The sequence below is a fragment of the Trachymyrmex septentrionalis genome, unplaced genomic scaffold (genome assembly GCF_001594115.1).
Source record: "Trachymyrmex septentrionalis isolate Tsep2-gDNA-1 unplaced genomic scaffold, Tsep1.0 scaffold69, whole genome shotgun sequence".
NCBI lineage: Eukaryota > Metazoa > Arthropoda > Insecta > Hymenoptera > Formicidae > Trachymyrmex > Trachymyrmex septentrionalis.
In genome coordinates, this window is record NW_017305873.1 from 1,693,478 (window position 1) to 1,710,912 (window position 17,435).

General features: G+C 30.8%; 4 protein-coding genes across 5 annotated transcripts in view; 2 read left to right on the forward strand and 2 right to left on the reverse strand.

Annotated features, from left to right (window-relative positions):
• The window catches only part of LOC108753321, a 12,690-nt gene extending 4,602 nt beyond the window's left edge, over window positions 1-8,088 (reverse strand). Inside the window, exon 1 of the mRNA XM_018494804.1 lies at window positions 7,838-8,088. Coding sequence (XP_018350306.1) covers window positions 7,838-7,897 — 60 coding nt within the window. The 5' untranslated portion in view covers window positions 7,898-8,088. The remainder of the gene's footprint in view (window positions 1-7,837) is intronic.
• Window positions 8,089-8,894: 806 nt separating this feature from the next.
• On the forward strand, window positions 8,895-10,615 carry LOC108753336. Its single transcript, XM_018494829.1, has 4 exons — window positions 8,895-9,228; window positions 9,498-9,908; window positions 9,984-10,168; window positions 10,286-10,615. The coding sequence occupies exons 1-4, from the start codon at window positions 9,076-9,078 to the stop codon at window positions 10,569-10,571; spliced, it is 1,035 nt and encodes a 344-aa protein (XP_018350331.1). The 5' UTR covers window positions 8,895-9,075; the 3' UTR covers window positions 10,572-10,615.
• Window positions 10,616-10,843: 228 nt separating this feature from the next.
• LOC108753335 (uncharacterized protein C1orf43 homolog) lies at window positions 10,844-12,611 on the forward strand. 2 transcript variants are annotated; one of them, XM_018494827.1, is made up of 5 exons: window positions 10,844-10,900; window positions 11,126-11,375; window positions 11,697-11,853; window positions 12,066-12,285; window positions 12,368-12,611. In XM_018494827.1, exons 2-5 carry the CDS (start codon window positions 11,217-11,219, stop codon window positions 12,558-12,560), a joined length of 729 nt encoding a protein of 242 aa, XP_018350329.1. In that variant the 5' UTR covers window positions 10,844-10,900; window positions 11,126-11,216; the 3' UTR covers window positions 12,561-12,611. The 2 variants fall into 2 exon arrangements, with proteins under 2 accessions (XP_018350329.1, XP_018350330.1); XM_018494828.1 differs by lacking the exon at window positions 10,844-10,900 and having other exon boundaries at window positions 11,067-11,375.
• Window positions 12,612-13,291: 680 nt separating this feature from the next.
• On the reverse strand, window positions 13,292-17,373 carry LOC108753342 (focadhesin). Its single transcript, XM_018494836.1, has 5 exons — window positions 16,867-17,373; window positions 15,842-16,723; window positions 14,261-15,539; window positions 13,861-14,188; window positions 13,292-13,686 (listed from the first exon to the last, which is right to left on the reverse strand). The coding sequence occupies exons 1-5, from the start codon at window positions 17,309-17,311 to the stop codon at window positions 13,540-13,542; spliced, it is 3,081 nt and encodes a 1,026-aa protein (XP_018350338.1). The 5' UTR covers window positions 17,312-17,373; the 3' UTR covers window positions 13,292-13,539.
• Window positions 17,374-17,435: the final 62 nt, after the last annotated feature.

Below are 17,435 nucleotides of genomic sequence, written 5' to 3' on the forward strand. Positions count from 1 at the left end.
TCTCAGTTCACGTTTCTAGTTATGATTAAAAAAATCCGAGATTACGTTGACCCTCTGCGTGACATGCATGCTTACTCTCAGAGTCTCTAGATACTTACTACTGCATAAATATATCCAACGTATAAACTATTAATGTATGTAATCTACTTATCAATTGATACGCACTTTTCTTCGTTCATTTCTGATATACAATCAACATAATTCTGCCACTCACTCGTATGAATATATTAACGTGTCAATTTGCAAACTTTTATTCCTGAGTTTTAAATTGCTTCGAAATACCTCGATCAAAAACGTAGTAAAAATATAAAAAAAATTTATTTAAAAACCATGATAACATTCCATTCTAAAACTTATCTTTCATATACAATATAAAATGAAAAATTATGTTCATTGCGTAATATCGTAGATTTAATTTTGGAAAGTAAGAACTATTTCTTAAAATTCACATAAATAATAACATTTAATTTGGTAACCAATTTCATTATTTATTTACACAGAGTGCTAATTAATTTTTCAAATGTCTATCTGTTTAAAATACTATGAAAGAATATCGCGTTCAATGAAATTTTTATCGTGAAAAAATCGTTTTAGATTTTATCAGAGGATACTTCTAAATTTTTGAAAGTTACAAAACATCCTGTACCTTCGTGACTAAATCTATTCTCACTGCACCGTATTTACAGCAGACTTCCCGAAACTGTGTTATTTATACCGATAAGATGATTCTACGTGTATACCTGTTACAGACAGTATATTTTTAATTACAGATGTCTCGCAGGTGTGAAAGCACTTGTAATTACTTATATGTTACCACTCCTTTGTTGACATCTGGCTATTTTAATCGATTCTGATAAAATTTATAATAAATTGATAAATTGATCTATTTGCAATAAATTCTATCGGCGTTACAATCTACTATATTTAATTCTATATAATATTCATTATGTATACTATATATATATGTATATAATATTTAATGATATATCTAAAAGTAATTTTTTATAAGAGTCAAAGAAGAAAAATTTTTATAATTTTTTAATTAGCGAATTAATTAAATTAATCTTAATTATTTCTTTTACACTATCACATGTAATTTTTATTTTTTCGTAATGTAAAAGAATAAGAAAAAAAGATAGAGTATTTCACTTTCACTATTTTCTGCGTACTATTATATGATAATTTTTAATTTTATGCAGGAAAATTTTTTATTTTAATTAATAAAAGAGAAGAACAATTTTGATTATATATTCAATTATATGTTGCTATCTTCTACATTCCACTAGACGACGATGCTTGTCGCTATCAGCTCAGCCATGATCCATATGCGGTATATTTTTAGACTTTTTACAAGTTCACATATGTCGCAATGATAAACAGGAAAATACATGGTATTCTGTAGCGCTATATTGAAAACAAAAAAAAATATTCGAATATGACTCGAGAGAAGCTCTCTACACGCTCGAAGCGTTGATGAAGTTTAATAGCACAGAAAGACAAAATTTACTATGAACGTGAAAGAAATTATAAAAGTTAATTGTCAAATTTGTTTGATATTTATAGCAAACAAATTTGCATATTTGACAAATATTTTGCATTTGTTGTAAATAATTTTTGTAACGAGAAAAAGTATAAATATTTGTTTACATCTGCAAATAATTTGTGACCTCTATATTTGCAAATGGAATTTGACATTATAGCGCAGGATTAGCATCCATAAGATTTTTTTCCTTCGCGACTTTCTACAATAAGTTATTACGTCTTCCTAAATCGTAAGAAATTGATCATAGTTGGTTATATTTATTTCACATTCAATTATAATTGGTCAATATCTTACGGCTTAAGACTTAATATTAACAGTTTATTATAGAATATGTATTATAGAATAATGCAATCTGCCAATATGTAATCTACTAAGTGTAATGACCCTATTACATCAAATAAGTGAATCACTCTAGATATGAATCGATCAAAGGGCACTGCTGTTCTCTACAATGCGCTATTTTCTGCAGAGAAGTAACTGCGGAATACATGTTGGATTTACAGAATAATGACGTTTACATCCTTTTTCGGATTTAATCCGTAATTATGAAACTGTTCAATCACAATCATTCCATTATTGGCTAATTTCATAATTACGGATATTAAATCTATGTATAAACATAGTCAATATCTTGAAAAAAAACAAGATTGTGAAAAATTAACTTAAAAACAGCGAGACTGTTTCGATTTCTTATCCTTTTTCTAGGTCCTACATACTTTTATATAGAGATTGAGTGGAAAACTTGAAGATTGGTGAATATATATATATATATATATATATATAAAAGAATTAAGATGAGATAGAGATTGTAACCGGGGTGTAACTAGTTTTAAGAACTTGTATTTTGCTTTGAGATTGTTGTTAAAATTATTTTTAAAAAATCAAAATATCACTGATCTTAAGATCTTTTGATTGCAGATTCGTCTCTAGCAATATTTTGAAGATAATATAAAAGCCTACAAATATAATTTTTTATAAAAATATTTTTAACATATATTTGCTATTGTTTCATATATTTTTATATTGTAGTACTATTTTTTTAATTTTATAATTTATATATTTTACATTCCTTTCCAAGAATTTCACGTCGAGAAATTGAGAAGTTTTTTTTGCTTTATATTTATTTATCTATATACGTGTCATCATCTTCAACTGAGATGAACAATGTACCCATCAAAAGATTTTCGATTCAGAAAATGAAATAGAAAATCGCGGAGGAACGCCACACCTTGATCGTATATCAGTAATGATTCCGATTCAATATCATACAGGATGTTTACACGATAACTGAATCAAGAAACTTAATATTTCTAAGCTGTAACAACTCGCAGATTATTAATTAAATCAAATAATTAAACGTCCGAATATCTCGCGATTTTAATTTTTAAAAAACTCCTCCGAGAAAATATTTCTCAGCACATCTTTTTTTGTTGGCTTTGCACGATTATAAAATTCAAGTTTACAGAGGATTATCGGTTTCAGTAAACAAACTCGGCTTTTCATATCTACGAAATTAATATCACGCCTTCGCGAATTTCAGATAAAGTAACCCAAACATAAGCATTATGTAAGCTTTGCGTAATTTATGTGCATTATCAAAAATAAATAAAACCGATTGTTTATCGCGGAAAAACAGCATATTGACACCTATATTTAGTATCTACATTAAGCCTAGTATTTAAATTAAGTTTCGTTTATCTAACGAAGAAAGATAATAGAATGTAATGTAAACTACGTTCGAGTGTGTGTGTCATGTGGATATTTTTTGATATTTTTAGGTTAAATAATTGATTTCTCAATATCTTGTTCTGTTTAGCAATTAATTAACATGATATACTTGTATATAATTTATATAAGCAATGCTGTATGTTGTTGAATTTTTTACTAAGCCGGATATATATAATGATAATTATAACGAAGATAAAAACGTTAAAAGAGAATATTGAGTGCCATTGACACTTTGCGATAAATAACTTAGATACTCGTTGGATGATCGAGTGTCCACTAACGTGTTATAATAAATAAACAATTGTAATAAATCTAAAATATTTAATAAAAAAAAAACACATTTAACCTAAAGATGTACATAAAATTTCGAGTATACGTTAAACAAATAATATGCTGTTAATTTATCTGATTGTAAATTTCTAAATTTATAAACTACACAGTGATATAATAATCACAATAGTTTTTTGAAGTTACCAATTAAATTTATATTAGATTTATAATATTATATTCATAAAATTATATATCAAAAGTAGATCATTTACATCACGTGGTTTTTGTCAACTTTTAATGTTAGCATTATTATCAATTTTAATTCCAAAAAGAGTTATTTAGCATCCATTGTACAATTACAATCAATGATTTTGAGTGACGTTGTTGTGACTCATATGCCTTTTATCGGACAGTCTGGGAACGGATTTCTCTTTATTAAATTGCTCTATGCAAAGCCTGTCATTTCGTCGACGTGCGCTGCAAAAAATGTGTTTGCATGGTTCAGTAACAATCACATACATTGCTCAAACGAGACGTGTGCACAAAACGGCCTTGCTACCTGGATTTTCCAACGGCAAAACCAGTTACCGCAGCGTGGCGATGCTAATGAATTTGATAGCCATCCGACAAACAAACGCAGAACAAAGCCTATAACTTGTTGGTAATATTTCGGAGTAAAATTATTATAATACAATAATGCGGAATTTCCGTATTAATTTCGTGGATTTGGTAGCTCTGCAAATTTCGATTGTATATTTTGTTTGTACTCTAAATTTTTTCATAACGCTGATACAGATTATTGTGCTCAATTTTGAGACTTTACTGAACTCATTTATTTATAACTATGTGTATTACTATTCATTTGGTCAGTCTTCATAATACGAAACTAATTCGACATGGACATGGTTCTTATACAGTATCATAATCCTTTATATAATCTAGGGAGATTATCAGAATCGATTATCGAATTGGAATCGATTAATTATTTTTGGTCTCCGACTAATTCATAATTTAATTTAGCAAAATCACGACACAAAAAATGTACTGATCTCGATGACTGATCTATTGTGTAGATAAATATTGATTCTTAATTATTATAACAGAGTTACACTCCACTTTCAAAGAAAATATCGATTCATTTCTATACTTTAATTTTTTTTATAATTTTATATGATGCAGTTGTTTAATTCTATCAATTATATAGACAAATAACAATTAAAATGTCTGTTTAAAATAAAGCATGCAATGTTTATTCAATAGAAAAAAAAGGAATTTATTCAAATTATACCATAGCAATGGCAAACTATATTTAGCTTATCAAAACTGAAAATAGATTGTAGTCGTGTGTGAAGACGTAAATAAATATTTATCTGCAGTTCGTAAATATAGTTCCATTTGCCATAATTTCCTTGGAAGTTGCTAATCGACAGTGATTAAACGAGAACGTCGAAGTAATTTACACGTGAATTTAAGTAAATGTACTGAAACTACTTTGATGATGACTTTCAGAAATTGCAGATATCGATTGGCTAAAAAATATCCATTGTTACACGCGTAATCGAGTATCATATAAATGTCTCATAGTCGAGTTCAGATTTCAAATTGTATAAATTAAGGAATCAGTAAACAAAACTTTAGATAATAACTTTAGATAATTAATAGTCACCTTATTCCTTCCGTATGACATCCAGGCATGTATCTAAAATATTTTTATTTGAAAAATAGTTAAGACAATTGTATTTTGCATTTTAGCGGAACATATAAAAATATGTATTTTGTATTTCAAATACTAAGACTGACAATCAATTTTGTTATTTGAATTATGAAAAACTATTAATCTTTCGATTTTAAAATTTTGGAACGTTATTTCTCACGCTATTCAAGAAAAATACAAATTTAATCAGAAATATCTTTTAAAATATTAATATTAAAATTATTATTTTAAAATTAAAATAATATAGGTTTAATATAAATGCAATATTATGTCAGAAACATTTATACTATAATATAGCGTGTAAATATTAATATTTTTTGTAAAATGCACAAAAGTTTGAAAAACGAAGTGTTTCGACGAAACGAAGTTTCACATGCGTCATTATATAATCGCTTGACCTAATGATTATGACGCTTTGCCTAATCGGTTTTTAGAAACGATGTGTTTATTAGCACAAACCCTTAATAAACACCATTGCTTCCAAATTTGTCAAGCAATGCCAATTTAATTTCACCAGCTATCACCAGCTATGTCCTCTCGTTAATATCAACTTTTTATTATTAAAAAATATCTTAAATCTGTTAATAAAATCTACAATTATCGAACCTTGGAATCTTCATTATGGAGATTAAATTCATCATGTGGAAACACTAAATATAGAAACGTGGCCTCGGTATATAATTTAAATTCCAAGTCACATGAAAGAAAGTGCATTCCAAAGTGAATGCACGGAATTCTTGCCGCAACCAAATTAGACGAGGTCTGATTTAAAGGTCCCAAAATTTAAACGTTTCAGCAATTATCTGGTTAAATTACTGCCAAAAAAATTTAACTGCTGATTAATTAGTTTTTATGTCATAACTATAATGTATTAGAAAAGAAAGAATGAAAATTTAAGAACGAGTTAAATAAAATATTAATATGATCACTTAAATTCTTTTTCTTTTATTTTCATCCATTTCTTTGCATATGCGTGCTCTATTTCAAACCGCAGAACGACATTGATAGTTATAAATTGCAGTCTACCATATATAGAAAAAAAAAGTAAAGAAGAGAATAGCGAAACGAACGAGAACAAAAATTGTTTTCAAGATTAAAGATTCGAACTTTGACGTGCTAACGTTATAATTCTTTTTATTATAATTTGTCATAATATTACATTACATGTGGCCAGCAGCTTTTTTAAGAGGTAGGTTTTAACAATCGACACTAATACTGTTTTATTATGATATTTTTCTGTCTACATTATTATTAATATTATAAATTTATTTTAGAATAAATTAATGTATATATGAAGAATAAATGAAAGAAATAAATTAGTCCTGATCTAAATACATTAATATGGATCGAAACTTAGCCTGAAGCTAACATAGAATCTAATAATAATTTAATTCTCATGTAATATAATCAGACACGCGCATAGAATCGAAGAATCATATTTAGCACTAAATACACGGTATAACAATGAATAAAAAATATGATATATGCAAAAAACAGTGAGGAGGAAGAGGAAGTATGACGAAGAAGAGGAAGTACGATAAAGTTAGACATAATTATAAAACGTGTTGAAATATACATGATAGAATGCTAATATAGTTTTCTCGAAGTACTCTGTTTCAGGTATAACGAATAGCACATATGTATGATAATATGCTATTTCACGCACGAACAATAATTTATTCGTAACATTACACATCTGCCTGTTACGCTTTTTTTTCAATAACAAGTAATGAAGCGAAGATATTCAGAACTATATACGAAGCAATTTATCTCCCATTAAAATTCGATAAATAACGCGGGTGTCATATCCGGCGGATATATCATAAATGATTTACGTCAAACGGAAACTTTATCATATTTCGCCATCATTTTTGCATTGCTCTGCAGTAACAAACACAAATTATCATTGTAGATCATTGTAGTACATCATTGTTAGAATATGTATATAATAATTTATAGATATAATATTTATATGTATTATATGTATAATATGTATATAATATATAAATGTTATGTATAAATTATATATATATATTTATGTACATATATATGTGTGTGTATATAATTTTCATTCGATCAGGATTCAAATCGTCATTCATCTTTCTTGTGATACACGAGGGAGAGCATTTATCGCGTGTTAGAAACAAAGAAAATTTCTTGCGGTAGGAAAATTCTATGAAGCTTAAAGGAATGATAGTCATATCGATAGTGGTTTGCAGTTGAGTTAATCCATCAGTGTCAGCCAATTCAACATGTTCATAGTAATATGTATATTTATATATACTTGAATTCTGATGTAGAATTATCCACAATTATGCATTTACGATTAATTATATAATATTTACATATATGCACGCACGTATACATTATCATCGCTTATCACAAACATAAATATCTACAACATAAATAGTTTCGTGAAGAAAATGTAAGAGATAATCCCAAATGCCTTTTTTCAGACTTCAAGAATGCATGGTCCCGAGTTCTCGAGAAATCCTTCAGAGTGGTTTCGGACTCGGAGTTCTACGTTATTGAAGAAAATGAGCACGAGCGAAGATTCGCAGATCTATGGTGATTGTACTTACCTTGCCACCGAAAAAGGTTGAGCGTTCTGGCAAATTGACGTTCCTTGCGGGCGTGATCATGGATTCACTTGATAAATATCTGCTGCTATCGCTGCTTCTCTCTTTGCTGATCCATAAAAATCTACGACGCACTTCACTCACTCGTTGATCGCCAACGACTGACTATAGTGACTGTCTGACTAACTCGAGCAGCTAGTGATGAGGCAAACCATCGTGTAGCGCGATAGGCGACTCCGTGCCAGCAGCGTGACCGACTGGGAAGGTGCACTCGCCTCGATTTTTTTAATGAACTTGTCAAATGATAGATTTGTTTTTTATTCTTGCACTAGACTACACTAAAACTCTTTTTTGCTTTCGCCAAATATTATATAAACATATACTTATCTTATCTCATTTTAAATTCTAAAAGTATACACTGGATAGTTCAGTCACAAAAACAGACCTAATGATTAACAATCCGTATTAGCGAAGTTACGCTGTTTGGATAGAATTATTAACTTTTTATTGTTTCACGAAATTATTAAAAAAAGATTAGATTACGACAACTAATAATATATAAGAATTATCTTAATTATCGTTTCGTCCAGTAAATAGGAGAAGATATAAGCGGGGACGGACCTTCATGCGGGCATGAAAAATACATTTTGAATATTGTTCAGTGTCGAGGTTGCTTTCCCTTCATATGTATGTGATATTTATGTGTTTAAGTATCAAATTAAATAAAACTTATAACATGTAAATTTTATTTTATTTTATTTGTTTGTTTTTTAGTTACTTCTTAAACATATAATGTACTAGTTATAGTGGCCCAATTATTGAACGAAGTGTACAAATTTATGTACAACTTTAAATAAATCCATCTTATTGAATTTTTATAAACGAATTTAATTTAGAGTCGTAAATATCATTAAAAGTTTAATATTTAAAATAACATTAGTAAATTTATTACCAGTATTCTTATTCTGAATTCTTGTCCAGGAATAATTTTTTGGTTGAAGATATACATCTTTAAAAAAATGTATCCTATTGAGAAGAGACAATAGGTACATCACTGATCTGAACACTAGACCTGTTCTTTTTGGCTGAATTTCTGCACCAGTTCATCTTTCTTCTTCTTCTTTCCTCCTAAAGAGAAAAGGAAGAAAGTCGAACTGGTGTAAAAGTTCAGTTAAAAAGAACAGGCCTGTTGTCAACACACTACACGACGAACATGCGCGAGACGATGCAACGCGAGCGAAATGATGCGGGAAAATACGGATTCGGAAGCCTTTTACCAAAAGTACACGTTATCAGAAGAAACCATGGCGAAACTCGAATCTATCAGGGAAGCGTTGAAAGATAACATTGCTCAGGCTAATCCGATGTGGAAACTCATAGCGGAACAGGAACAGGTTAGAATTGTATCAGTTCATATATTGTAGGTCTGTTTCTTTTATTGCTGCATTCTGAACAGTGCAATAAGTTAAACAAATGTATGAAGTTTATATTCATTATTTAATTTTTAAACTAATTCTTTCGTATCTCTTCCGTATCTCTACAAAGATGAAATAATTATGAAAATATAAAAATCATTAATATTAGATCATTCCAAATTCTGTATAGATAATACTTCAAATTCTTATACATATAATTTAACATAAATACGTACTGTTCGATTTAGACAGAAGAAGAAATATGTTCAGAGAGTGAAGATAACGACGATAAGGATGAATCGATGGATAATAACAGATCTCAAACGAATTGTGACCAATCAGTACCACCACCGTCTACTCAATTTTACTTTACACAAACTGAGAGAACTATAGAACCGAAGAGATCTGTTGCTGCAGTGCCACAAAGGTGTGATATTTTAGAATGTGCTTGCGAGAATTTAGAACGAAATAATGGCAAGCTAGACTTCTCCCAGTTAGAGAACTTATCTGTTGAAGATCTTGTTCCATTGGTGGACGAGATGGCAAGAAAATTAAGTCCCAAGGGTATCTATAATCTGTGTCTGTCGATGAATGATATGACTGTTGAGCAGAGAATAAAATATCTCAATATATTTTGCACACATTTGTTGCTATTAAAGGTACCAATGACATGTTATTAATATCTACTAGACTTTTTTTTCATATATTAATTTTTATTCACATTATATTCATAGATAATCGAACTGGAAGAGCCATCTCGTTTATTATCATCTGCTATCATTGAATGCATTAAAATATTTCCCGATGAAGTTCAGCAACTTATATTTGTTCCTATTCTCAACATTGAGTTGAAAGATATAACATTGGTCACCACCATTGTGAATGCGTTTGATCAGCAAAGGAAAATAATTCTTTTAGGGTACATTTCACACAGTCATATAATATAATATATATGATTTTAAAGTGTAATTTTTATTTCAAAAATTAAAAATTAAAAATGGGAAAACAAATTAATAATTTTTTTATGTTTTTACAGAGAGTTTCTTGCATGTGTGGAGGAATTAAAATTATGGCATATATCTGTGTTGCAAAGTTTGTTATCTGTAAGACTGGATCACAACATGATTGATAAAATTATCAAATTATTTTTGGAAAAAGCACTTTGTTATTCCAAAGATAAAAACTTCGGAAAATTTATACTGTCATTTTTAAAAATTAATACAGTACTAACTGAAGAACAGAAAAATGTAATGGCTGAAATTGCTGCTGTTAATGAAACATTATTCAAAAAACCTATAGAAAATATTTTAAGGAACATGTAATCGCTAAATTACATGTGTAAAGACGCATCTATAATTGTCTATCTAATTTTTTCCGGTTAATGTATTTTTATAAATGTATATCTTTAGAAATTAAAATATATATTTTTCTAAATTAGGACTTGGATTTTTGATAGTGAGTTTCGAATATAATTTCATAGATATTTGATATACAAACATAAAACTATTAATTATAATTCCTTGTCATTTCTTGTTTAGCTACTATATAAATTTACTCCTCAATTTACTCTTTTTTTCTTTTATTTATTGCTTATGTTTTTATGGGAGTGAAGAAGATCGCCATGTTTCCTCTAAATTTTTCAATAAAACGGGTACGTTATTTTTACGACAGAGATTCCGTATTTATTATTATTTAGTAAGGCATACATTAGTATTCATTGTTATAATTTGTTCTTAATTAAAAGTTCGATGTAGATATTAATAACTATTAATTTAATTAAAAGTGATGCGCGCGAGATACAACTCCGTACGCGGATCGGCTGATAGAAGATTTTTCTATTCGAAAGTACGAATGACAGTTGACATTATTGTTCCAGAGCGATATACGATTCTCAGATAAGAACTAGTGCTCGTCAACAATTGTTCGCGAACTTGCAGAAAGCAAATTGCCTCGATTATCGTGCGAGAATGACACAGGAGCTGTCTGGTGTGACTATAGTGATATTTATAGCAGCGGGTGTTTTGACAATATTGTTACTATTCATCTTCGCGAAACGGCAGATCATGAGGTTCGCTTTGAGATCTCGTCGGGGTCCTCACATTCCTATAGGACACGACGCGAAGAAAGTATGTTTTACGATCCAATGTAATTTTGAGGTTAACTTATTATTATATGGTTGCTTAACCCAAGACAAGTATATAATTTTTTGTAATGCCAAAGGAATATGTGGGAAACTAATTTTTTGTTATTAGTATTTTAGAAGTTTTAAATTTTTCAATTATATAAAAAAGTTATAGAACGATAATTAATTTATATAAATAGAACAAAATCGTGAAAAATAAAACTGAAATTATTCGAAGTCATTATACTATTTAAAAATTAGGAAAATGTCTCAATATATCACTAGGATTTATATGCTCCAGTTAAATATACTGAAAATGTTTCAGTCCTTGAAGAAGGAAATAGAAAGAAGAATAGAAGTGATACCTAGGATCCAATATGAGCCACAGTTGATTAGCGATCCTAGATATATTTTGACTCCAGGTGGACAAGCTCCACCGCATTATTACAGATTAAAAGCTGTTGACGATGTTAAAACTTTAGGTAAGTCACTATTCCGCCATAAGGTTTGTTTTTTATTATTGCATTGGACTGTACTTTTCTTCTCACTTTTGCTAAACATTAAATACTTATATCTATTTTACTTTATAAATACAAAAAGTGCACATCAGTTCAGCTATAAAAAGATCTCAAGCTTTGTTTCATGTGATATCTTTATCTTGATATCTGACCCTTGTTTCATGTGATATTTACAGAGACAGAGATCACAAGGTACGACAATTGTCTAAAGAGACATCCTTCGGAAAATCTGAGGGCATACTTGCTCACCACACTCGCTACTCCATTAAATGGAAGCGGTCAGCGTTTAATTCACCAGTTCTGTGATTTGTACGAACATGCGAGACACGACCCTACAGAATTTGGTGACGAAGAGTATCAAGTGTACACTCGCTTGTTTTTGAAATTAATGGATGCGTAAGTGTGATTCGAAATGTCTACAGTAGAAAAGATTTATTTAAAGGTAAAGACTTAAGTATAATTTATCAATTATTCACAGGGCACGTTTATTAAAATCATATCCAAGCAGCAGAAAGTCCAGTCCTAGTCGCACGCCAATCAAAAAGAATGTGGAGACAAAGAGAAATATTTTGGAACCCAGGATGCGTCCGCCCGAGGAACAAATTCTAACTGGTTCGAGACCTAATACTTTAACAGTAATGACATTAGATAATAGCGAGACGTCCGTGTAGCATTATGAGTGCCGTCACATACAACATATGTGACGAGGAAATTGTAGATAGATATATGCAAAAAAAAATAATTTATATTAAATTATACGAAAATAGAACGTCCGGTTTAGTTAGGAATTTATTAATACACATTTTTACTTTTACTAATAAATGCACCTATGCTCGCCATTCTATTCAAGTTGCATATGGATCGACATATATTTTATATACAACGAGCAAGTACGTTTCTTTCTGTGATTTATTTTATATTTATATGAACTTTACATTTATGCAAAAGAGCCTTATAAAATAGAATTTTCGCGCTCTTTGCACCAGCATCGCTTGCAAAATATTTTAAAAAGTACTGATGTACATAAAAAGTAATGGTGTGTAGAGATCGCCGAATTAGAAAATTAGACTAGAAACGCTCTTTTTTTAAAGAGCGTCCGTTTCGTCATGTAATTTTTTCAGGTAATAGCGCTAAGTCAATAATCGCACATTATCTTCCAATTGACTCCATAAACAATTACTAAAACTTACATATGCTCGGTCGCATATAGATCTACATATCCCTATTGAAATTTAGGAAAATGTTCACAGTAATTAAAAAATATTAGAAAGTTATCTCTGTCCTCTTTTTTAAATGTTTGTCTTTTAATTAAGAATAACAGATTAGCATATCTTTTTCTATACGTCACTGTTTAAACATAGAAATTGTTAACAATTTAATGAATTGAGTGTTAATCATGCGATAAGAATATGGACCTAAGCGTATGTATATACTTATCAAAGCTTGTATAACAATTGTTTTTTTATTTATTAGTAATAAGATATAGACGTTAAAGTAGGATATCAGGTGTATAAGTATACGTTGTAAGATTTTTTATTATCGTTAACGAAATTCAAGGCTGAGTAATACGAATAAGTAAATCAGTTCAATAAGAAAACTTCCCTTTTTTTAATATAAAAATATTTATTGTATACGTATCTTTAGTTATATTTAAATACGAGTTTTAACTGACAAATAATTTTTCCATTCTGAGTTGTAGTCTTCTTCATGTCTTAATAAGATTAACGCGCTTTGAAATGCAAGTATATATACATCAGGTACAGAACTGCTCCTCATGTGATTCAGCCATTTCATAATCTAAAAAAATTATCAACACAATTTAATGTATAATAGACATATTGCTCGTTTTGCGACGAAAAATGCCATTGCAATTGTAATACATAAATGTAATGTTTTTTCTAATTGTTAAAAATCAAGAGATTATATAAATCTTTATATTATCTATAGCTGACAAAATACAAGTTTACATACCTGACGTGTTATGGATTTCCAAATTTGTCGATCAATAAGCAAAGAGATCGCCTGTGGAAACAGTCTTATTCTAATGTCTTGCGAAGTAACTAGCAATTCTTTTTGCGGCAGGAGACATTCTATGCCGGACAAACAGATAATCAAGACAAATAAAATATCACAGTAAAAAGTTATATTGTTTTTCTTATGTTCTGTCTCTACTATAAGCACATCGATATGTCTCATAAAATCTAAAATCCAGTCTTTTTGTATTTCCAGATCACAGGATTTTTCCGATCTCAACTCAGCCTGCACTTTTTGTATACTTTCTAACAAATATTTTTGCATCCTATAAAAACAGGAAACTTTATTAGGCAACTTGGCAAGTTGCGAGAGTTATTTGTAATAGTTGTATACTTACTCAGGATTAAATTCGGTCGTGTTGATAAGGACATTCAGCCAAGTGAATGGCGTGCCAGTATCTTCCCTAAAGGCTGCTTGGACTCTAACAGCGATAGCAGTTTTCAGTTTTTCTGGTGTTACTACCCACCAGGTGTAAGGCGACGTCATTCTTTCGACATCTTTGGTCAACAATTCCATCATAGCCGCAAAATATTTTTCGAAATGTTTAGACGTTAAGTCGACTTTTTGCGATATCTCTTCCAACATGGTGGTTAGCAGTGTGCGATTTCCTATTTGTATCGAATTGTTTTTTAAAGCAGTAACATAAGAAGACATAATATGATTGAATAGATAAACGGACTTTTCGTTATTCAATAAAATTTGATCAATGGCATAATGAAGAGAAGTTTCGATGAATTTTCTTAAGTTATTTGGCTGAATAGCCTGGCATAGTTCCTGCAGATTCGAGTAAAGCACTAAGTGTTTCTCATCCAGCAGCAATCGACCAGCTTCTGATATGGACGTATACATAGACAAGAAACTTTCTGTTAGCAATTTCGCCGATAGCGAGATTTGACAATGATGACTCGCAATGGATAGACTATATTCCTGAGCTTTCTTCGATATATGCATAGTTTTCTCCAAAAAGTCCCATTTTATATTCGGCAATGGTTTTTTGTGCTTATGAGCAAATATACGCAAACACTCCACTAAGATTGTCTGATTATTTGGATCCAGTTTGTCACTTCGTCTCAAGTGCTCACCGATCGCCCTTATCACACTTCTCTCTGGCAGGTACTTATAGTTTTGTGGTTCTCCTTGTGGCCAAGTATATATTTGTGATCTGAAGCCATTCAATTCGTCCTTAATATAAGAAATCAAAAGATCTCCAGCTGCTGATAAGACACTCCTATTCACATTCTTCAGCATCTGGATCCAACAAGTGCTAGGTATGTACTGCAGCACCTCGGACTTGTTACCTTCACTACTCGCCTTTTCAGATGCTTGTTTTATCATGCTATCCGATTGGAAGTCTAGAGGCAGAGCAGTCAAAGGAATTCGGTCGACCTGATAAGTTTTCAATGCCTTAAACGCCGCTTTCGCGACTCTGATATCGTCGCAAATCGTGTAGCTCCACAAAATCGTAACAACATCAGTGATGAATCTGTTGTAATCGTCGCTCGCACGAAACGAGTACGAGGGAATGTTACTGAACAACTCGCATAGACTCTCCAGGACCACCGTGCGTTTTTCTTTGCGCATCTTTGGTGCTAATACTTGCCATGTAGAATAAACTCCTGTCAAGTAAAATCATCGCCTGAGTTAATCATAGAAAATGAGAATTGTTACAGAGAACACTATTAAGTGAAAATCGAACGAGAAATATTTACAAATTAGAACGACCATATTCAAAGTGAGTTTAACATTTAAATTATATATTAAAATTATAAAATTCACACAAAAAATATTATTAGGCACCCAGATCCGCGTTTACAGAGAATTATGTAAAACAAGGATAACAAATAAAACATCGATACACTAACGTTAAAAAGAATTCAATATCTCAAGATACAAAATATAAGATATAATACTATAATACCTATCACCGTGAACTTGCACAGAGCCGAGATGCTGTCAAGCGCGAGTGCACTGGCCGCACCTCCATTCGGGTCAACGCGATTTAGGATTTGTGACAACAGCGGCACAAGTTCCTCACCGTGCTCGGGCCAACTCTCGCAAATACACTTTATCGCCTGAGCGCATGTCACGTCCGAATGCCAGTTATGATCTTTCTCCATAGCATCCATTAAAGCAGTTGATATGAAGCGATAGCAACGTGGCTCCTTTTCCAACGCCTTTACGTAAAGCTGGATTGCGAAATATTTCAGTGGCTTGCCGCTATTCAGTAATGTGTCCAACGTGTGGATGACGATCGGTAGGTTTTCCTTAGTCATAGCAAACTCGGGAACAGTCAGCAACAGATATTTCAATGTGGAGCTATCATGAGTCTTAGTTAATTTGTGCAGCAACAGCGACAATACGTGCGACGCGAAGGAGTTGATCTCTCTCGCTATTTGCACGAGGATATGACAAACTTTTTGGACAACAAGAGGTTCATCACTACACAAAAAGATCCCGCATAATACCAGTTTGCACATATATCTCAGATCGATCGGTGCGAGAGACAAGTTTTCTAACCATGATAGAGTGTTATTTTTCAGAGAATATAGACTGCGGATGAGTTCCATATAAAATTGAATGTATCTATTGCTATAGCTAAATATGAGCAGCATCTTGTTTGATGTGATACCGTTACTGTTATTCATTTCCTTTTGTGACATTATCTTGATTAACAATTCTTTTGCTGTCACTAACGCATCAGCGCATAATAACGATGGATAGGCCAACCACTTTAATAAGGCTGCAGCTAATGTATTTAATATCGTAACGTGACATGGCATTTTATTCACAATAACTGCACCTATCAAAATGATTCAAATTAAATCTTGCAATTTCTTTAAATAATATTGCTGCCTTTAAAAAAAAATGATTTTATGAAATACATAATGTTTTATATAAATATAAAAGTGAAATAGGCTAGATTTACTTTATAAATATACTTACATATTTGGAGAACGTTAAATAAATAAGTTGCAGGACATATCAAAATTATTTCTGCCATTAAAACTAGCGTAATATTTCCTATATAGTTGTAACAACATTCAAAGAGATCCAATATCATGCAAAAATTTTGTGTTGGTTCATGACCGTATTCCAAAAGCTGTATTGTCAAAGAAGCGATTAAAGGTATTAATGCCGTGCAAAATTCTGTATCTCTTTTTAGTAACATCATATCCGCAAGCTTAAGAACTTGGCAATTCGCATCGATGCAAGTGTCCGCTCGATTTGTGCATAACCAGAGTAAGATCTCTGTTTGTAAATCTGTAGTATTATTTGATGTCATTAAAAGTTGCCATGTCTCCCGTTTACAACTCTCACTCATATCCATGGTAGGATTGCATAATATGTGCACGAATACAGGTCGCAGTAACTCTACACTTTGCTCCATAACTCTGAAATTTGGATAAATTAAAATTTAATAGCGTTTTCAATGTACTTCCATCTCAATTATACAAGCTGGAAAAATTATTTAGGATTAAAAAGATTTCAATTTATATATACATATATATATA